This window comes from Drosophila bipectinata, chromosome 2R (genome assembly GCF_030179905.1).
Source record: "Drosophila bipectinata strain 14024-0381.07 chromosome 2R, DbipHiC1v2, whole genome shotgun sequence".
NCBI classification, from domain to species: domain Eukaryota; kingdom Metazoa; phylum Arthropoda; class Insecta; order Diptera; family Drosophilidae; genus Drosophila; species Drosophila bipectinata.
In genome coordinates, this window is record NC_091737.1 from 9,909,526 (window position 1) to 9,915,999 (window position 6,474).

Here is a 6,474-nt window from a genome sequence, read left to right on the forward strand (position 1 = left end):
GTGAACTAAACGGACGGATAGCGACGCGTAGAATTCCGAAACATCCGTTATTTGCAGTTGCACAAAGGCAACTGAGGCACCAGATAAGATTGTGCCTCGTATGGCCATTCAGTCGGGCTGAGAGAAAAGAGTAGCACTGGGGGTGGCGAGAGAACGGGCTGCCACTCTCCCTTATCAGTTGGCCGCCTGTGAACGTGGAATTGAAACTGAGAGAGTCGAAGGTAAAGGTTTTGTACAAGGATATCTCGAAAAGAGCTAGCATGTCCTTGAAAAATGTAAAACTAACTTTTTCATAGGGAGCACGTTGCGTATGCGTAATGTTATATGTGAGCTTTTTTTGAATTTGTGCTTATTGGCGGGAATTTCAAACTATACTGCCTTATTTTAAAAGTTTTTTTAATTATAATTTGTTTTTTTTTTTTATAAAATTGTTTAATAAGGAAGTATAATTAACTGCTAAACTAAACCTTACTGCCCTTTTGGACTTCAAAAATATATTTATTTTTATGTATAAGGTTTTAAATTAAAGTAAATTATAAATATGTTACATTTCCCTTACAAAAATTAAGAAAATAGACCATAAACTATGCCCATGTTCCATTCTATAAATTCCCTATTTAAAGAAAAGAGAGTCTTTCCAGGGAGAGTACCACGAGAGGCCCACTCTCATTGCAGCTGTTTACATTGCTGGCTGGCTGGCTGGGACCATGCTGCACTGGCTCTTGGATTTCTGGTCGCACTTTCTCAGGCGGCGTCAATTGGATCGGTTCGGATCGTTCGGGTTTTAGGGGTTTTTTCTGTCCGCTTCTCTTCTATAATTTTGTAGAAACGTAGTCGGTGCTGCTGCTGCGCATGCGAATATCAAATAGAAAAGCAGAACCAAACGGAAAAAAGTGCGAAAAAAAGTAGAGCAAGAACGATAACACCTTCGAATGGTCGAAAGAAGAAAACAAACGGCAACTAAGTGTTAAGTGGCAATGCAGTCCAAATAATGGCAGAGATTTCTTAACTGGTTGTGTTTACCTTTGTGCGTCGCCAGCATTATTTGACCAAAATTTTAACTCGGACTTAACCGATCGCGATCGCTCATCGCCTTATCGCTTGCGCAATTGCGTTTATTTACCTTCGCTCCGGTGCAACTTCAATTTTCAAACCGCCCACTAAAACGCCGACGCCGTGTATTTTACAACATTATCGATTTGTTGGCTTTATTTACTTGGTTACACTAGCTTATCGCAGTGCCTCGAAAAAGGGAGCGTCCATTAGCACATCGAATCCCGAAAGAAAATAACGAAAAAAGTGAACCACTCCCGAGGATTATTTAAATATTTGAGTGTGCATCTCGGTTTGCTGATAAGATGACCACCCGTGCTGTGTCCAGGTGCAATAGGCCCATAAATTGAGCCCATTGCTTTCATCTTCAAGATAAATCCCTCGTTCAGCTCTACCCTACCCTACCCTACCCCCCCCCGACTTTTGACAATGAGCGGTATGCGTCCGGGCAGCGTTTGCGATACCACGCCGCTGCAGAGATTCGAGAGCCAGAGCAGCAGTAGCGAGGAGCCTTCTTCACCGACGGCGGCGAGCATTATAGCCGCGGCTAATGCTGGGGCAACCTCTAATCCCAGCCACAATAACAACAACAATGTGAAACTCGACTTACAGATGCCAACGTTCGTTGGAGGCCAGCGCCAAAATGGAACAGGATCCAAGCCGATGCGTGGTCCCCGCCAGATATTCTACCGGATCTTTGTGGACCTCTGCTTGCTCAGCTGCGGTAAGTTGTGGGAAGGGACATCACCCATTCTGGTCAAGGGTGCACAACAAAGACTAGCCATTGAGGATCTGGGCTGCCCTATTGGCAAACGGATGTTTACCTGGCGATACCTAGTTTATGATCGAAGAACAACATTGCCGTCTTCTGTCCATGACGAAACTGCTTGGGCAACACGATAAAAGAAGTACTCTTGCAATAGATAAAATAATTTCCAAGTAACACCTGGAAATCCGTTGTAAGCGCCACAAATGCCCCATTAAGTAATGATAATGGCCTCTATCTATACCAATCTTAGGGTTTCCCAACCACACTTCGGTAGCCAAAATTATTAAATAGCTTTTCTGATAAATAATGTCCGGTTGTTTTGTTTAGACGACCTTCGACCACGAAACGCATCCTCTTTAAAAAGTTCCGACCCATTAATAATCTCTTTGTTGAGATTGTTTCTGAAGCGACGTAACGCCAAACAAAATATTTACATTACACGTCCGCCAAAAAGAAAAAAGTTTAAACTTCCATGAACTATTTAAAAAGTCTAGAACAGAATACTAATTGCGTCTAGTACTAGAAACTTGTTCAACCATGAACGATTTCTTTCTTTCCTCTAATCAAAAAAACCAAAATAAATCAATTGTAATGGTTTGTTTGTATCAGCTGGATGTGCCTTGTCTTTAATTCTTTCTATTTAACCCACTCAAAGTTTTTCGAAAAATGTATTATCACTTTTCCCGACGGCCTTTCACACGTTTTACGGTCTGTTATCATGAAAGCAGCAATTGATCTCTTGCACTTGCCAGTCATGAGCTTATTCCACATTTGAATCCATCACGCAGATGTGCTTCGGAGGGGGTTCCGCTATCTATCCCCCATGGACTAATAGTACCCCAAAAATACTGTGTTTTGAGGTGAGCCAGTGCCTTGTTTTCAAATATCTCTACAATGTTTCCAGCAGTGTTTTCTTTTGTGGCTTTTTTTTTGTGCGTTTCAATGATGATCAGCGAACCCCAAAAGAGATGCTATGGAAAATAAAATATATATTTATTCGCACATTGAGTTCGTTCCGATTTATTATATTCAATTTGTGGCCAGTTCTTTTTTTTCGAAGGGGGCAGCATTTGTATATTTCATTGTTCTGGACTCGTTTCCACACCATCATCACCACCATCGTAGTATTCGTTGTGTTTACCCAAGTCCAATTAAGGCTTGATCAGCAGACCTTGCTTGTGGAATTGGACACCATTCGGTGGTACTGGGCCACCCAAAAGGCCCTATATTCTCATTTTTCAGATGGGAAAAATCTAGAACAAAGAACCTTTACTAAAGTATTAACTTTATCCTTCTAGTGGGGCTGCCTATGCTGGGATTTTCCTTGTGGGGCGAGCCTTTCAAAAGAGGATTCTTCTGCAATGACAACTCCCTGTTACATCCTTACAAGGAGTCTACTATGCGCAGCTGGGTGCTATACTTAATGTGCGGAATCTTGCCGGTTTCAGTGGTGAGTTAATGATAATATTTTTAATTTTGAAAATAAACTAGTAAACACTCCCCCCACAGATTCTTATAGTGGAGTTCTTCAGAGCCCAGGACCAGCGTTTAAATGGCCCTTTCAACAAGTCGGGCAGTGGCTACCATATCTGCCACTTGGAGCTGCCAAAATGGCTGGTGGAGTGTTATCGTCATATAGGAATTTTTATATTCGGCCTAGGAGTAGAACAACTAACTACAAACATAGCCAAGTATGCTATCGGGCGGCTGAGACCCCATTTCTTTTCTGTGAGTTTAGAATTTGGAATTTAGAAAAAATTTCTTATCCACTTTATATTTCAGCTTTGTCAACCTGTTTTGCCGGACGGCAGTACTTGTAATGATCCAAAGAACTACGGTCTTTATATTGAGGACTTTGCCTGCTCCGCAATGGACATCACTTCGAAGCGAATGAAGGACGTACGCCTATCGTTTCCCAGTGGACACGCCAGCTTTTCCTGCTACGCCATGCTCTATTTAGTAGTAGGTTTCCTCCTAACTCATAATATTATTTTACAAATTTTTAAAATTATTTCTTTGATAGATTTACTTGCATAACAGAATGCAGTGGCCACGCTTGCGCATGCTGCGAAACTTACTGCAGTTTATGTTGATAATGTTCGCCTGGTATACGTCTCTCACTCGAATATCGGACTACAAACATCATTCGTCCGATGTTTTAGCAGGTGCTTTCATTGGCATTTTTTATGCAACATGTGTGGTACGTATTTGTATAATCCTCTGAGGCTCAAAAGTGTATATTTTGTAATCTTCTTCTAGACCGCGACTACGTTATAGGAAGGCATCTTAAGACAACCGGGGGTTACAAACCCCAAGACCCCACCGCGCTGAGCTGCTACTGCTTTAAGATGTCTCATCCCTTTAAATTTCAGTTTTATTCTAGTTTTAACTTTTGACCATGTCTAAGCTAGCTATTTATCTATGTGTGTGACAAATTTTACTTAATAAATTTCAGTTAAATATGTTGTAATAACTAACTCTGGAGGACACTCCCTGATTCAGGTTTATCGTGTTTCGAACTGCAGTTGGTGTAACTCCAGACGGCAGTCATTAATTGCTGGCGTTGATTATACGAATACAAATCGATTGATATGATCATGTGAAAAATGATGAAATTATGCTCACGATACAAGCAATCGAAGTCAAATTACACTAGGAAATGTCCTTGACAGCTGAGATTAATAACCCAAAACTATTGCCAACTGGCTGTGGTTCAGATCTAGTTTTTATGGGAGGGGACCAGACCAGTGGCCTATCGAAACCTGTCCCGTGGACCCAGAGATCTCTGATCTCTATGGGTAATTAGCAATTGGCGCAGAGTCGGAGCAGACCAATTTGTGATTTTTAATTACACTGTGGCACCTTGTGCTACCTCTACTCCTGAAAGGAGTTTTGAATTTGCATTTGATTTGCATTTTAAACGAATTTATTGCCCTGACCACTCAGCAAGTGGAGCAGGAATCCGACCAGGAGCCATCCAACGATGATGCATCACTCAATCAGGCGGCGAGACAGCCGAGTGCCACTCACTCACTCACCATCCAGTGGAGTTGTTACTGTACAGTGGACACCATTCCGGCTATCAGCACTCAGGCCGTGGAGATTGATGCCGCCGTAAAGCATCGAGAAACAAACAAGACATCGCCATTCGATGGAGTGGTTTTCTACCCAAATTCCGTATGCTAGCCTTTACAACAATTAACACAATTTTTTATTTCGCTTTTATCGCATAATTGCATTTCTTCCAATCCGATTCCCCAATTTCCCCAATTTTCAATTGCCCGCATCTGCTGTCAGTTTTGTTTTTTTTTATACACATGGTGGGGAGTGATTCCGGGGACTACGCGTGTCTGTCAATAGCTTCAAGTTTATGTCTATAGGGAAAGTTTTCAATTCCCAACCTAAATGGGGCAGATGTACAAAAATTGAAGAAGGGCGAAGGAGGGGTGCTAGAGTCGGGGTCTCTATGACAATGGCCAGCGGGTTGGCAATTTTCGATACTCCATAAGACCATAATAAAAATTGCCCAGCAAATTCAGGCGCGAAATTCATTTTGAAGCATGAAAATTGCCACAACACCCGAAAAACACAAAAATAAAAGGTAGAACGTCCCTCGGACCGGTGAGAAGGGGTGATACATGGACTTGGACAAACTCAGCTTGATACCTTCTAAGGATGAGCCCTCGGATAGTCTGGGACATGGCTGGCTTTTGTGACAGCTATTAATGATGATGATATAATAGCTCACATATCACTTTTTTTTTATAACAAAGGTGTTTTAAAAAAAGGGGAAGTTGTTTTCTACAGAGTTTCTAATGAATCTACATGATGGCACACTTTTCTGATAAAAATATTCGATAAATACCCATTGGCATTGTGAGTCACGCATTTGCAAAAAAATACGGAAAGCCCATTGATTAGGAACCGATATGGAAATTATAAATGGTCTCAAATTGGGTTATTCAGGTATATTAACCAAGGCCTTCTTTATTTCAGTTTAAATACAAGATTCTTTGTCTATACTACAGGGTACCATCAAGTGCAGTCCTCTGTATAAACATACCACTTGTTAAAGTTGCACGTTGCATTGGTGCAACATTCTTTTTCCATATAGCCGGCAGGCAAAGGCCACAATTCATACCTGGAACCTAGGCGTTAAATTTGTCCAGCACGTACAGCACGAATAGGGATAAAATGGGGGTACAGCCAGAACCCAGTACCTCCCTCCTGCAGTGGCAGGACGTGGGCTGGCGTGGGCATTTCAATCAGTACTTGACCGCAGCCTTTTGTCCCGATTTCCCGATGGGTTTCGGTGTATTGTCTAGGTACTGTGTACGTGCAACGTGTGCAACCTCGCAATGGGAGGGCCAGGCTGTGGCCCGACATGTCCTGCTCGCCTACACAAACTATTATTTATTGTTCCTTGCTCCTTATATTTTCTTGCCATTTTGCTTCTGAGGGCGTTGGCAATTAGCGTTGGCATTAAACGCTTATTAATGAGCCCGACTCGAGCTTCATGGCCCGAAGGCTCCAAGAGATCTATAAATCTTCCAACGCGCTTTCAGAGATCCTGCGATAAGGCCAGAGTTAACTCTAGCCAGGGGGCGTGGTTGGGCGAATCAGATTTATGCGGATATTAGAAAATACTCGTT

General features: G+C 42.2%; 1 protein-coding gene across 2 annotated transcripts; it reads left to right on the plus strand.

Annotated features, from left to right (window-relative positions):
• Positions 1 to 79: 79 nt before the first annotated feature.
• wun2 (wunen-2) lies at positions 80 to 4,299 on the plus strand. Of its 2 annotated transcripts, XM_043210473.2 has the most exons (7): positions 80 to 221; positions 1,666 to 1,777; positions 3,121 to 3,272; positions 3,332 to 3,550; positions 3,605 to 3,784; positions 3,846 to 4,022; positions 4,082 to 4,299. In XM_043210473.2, the coding sequence occupies exons 2-7, from the start codon at positions 1,666 to 1,668 to the stop codon at positions 4,097 to 4,099; spliced, it is 858 nt and encodes a 285-aa protein (XP_043066408.1). In that variant the 5' UTR covers positions 80 to 221; the 3' UTR covers positions 4,100 to 4,299. The 2 variants fall into 2 exon arrangements, with proteins under 2 accessions (XP_043066408.1, XP_017107907.2); XM_017252418.3 differs by lacking the exon at positions 80 to 221 and having other exon boundaries at positions 733 to 1,777.
• The last annotated feature ends 2,175 nt before the right edge of the window (positions 4,300 to 6,474 follow it).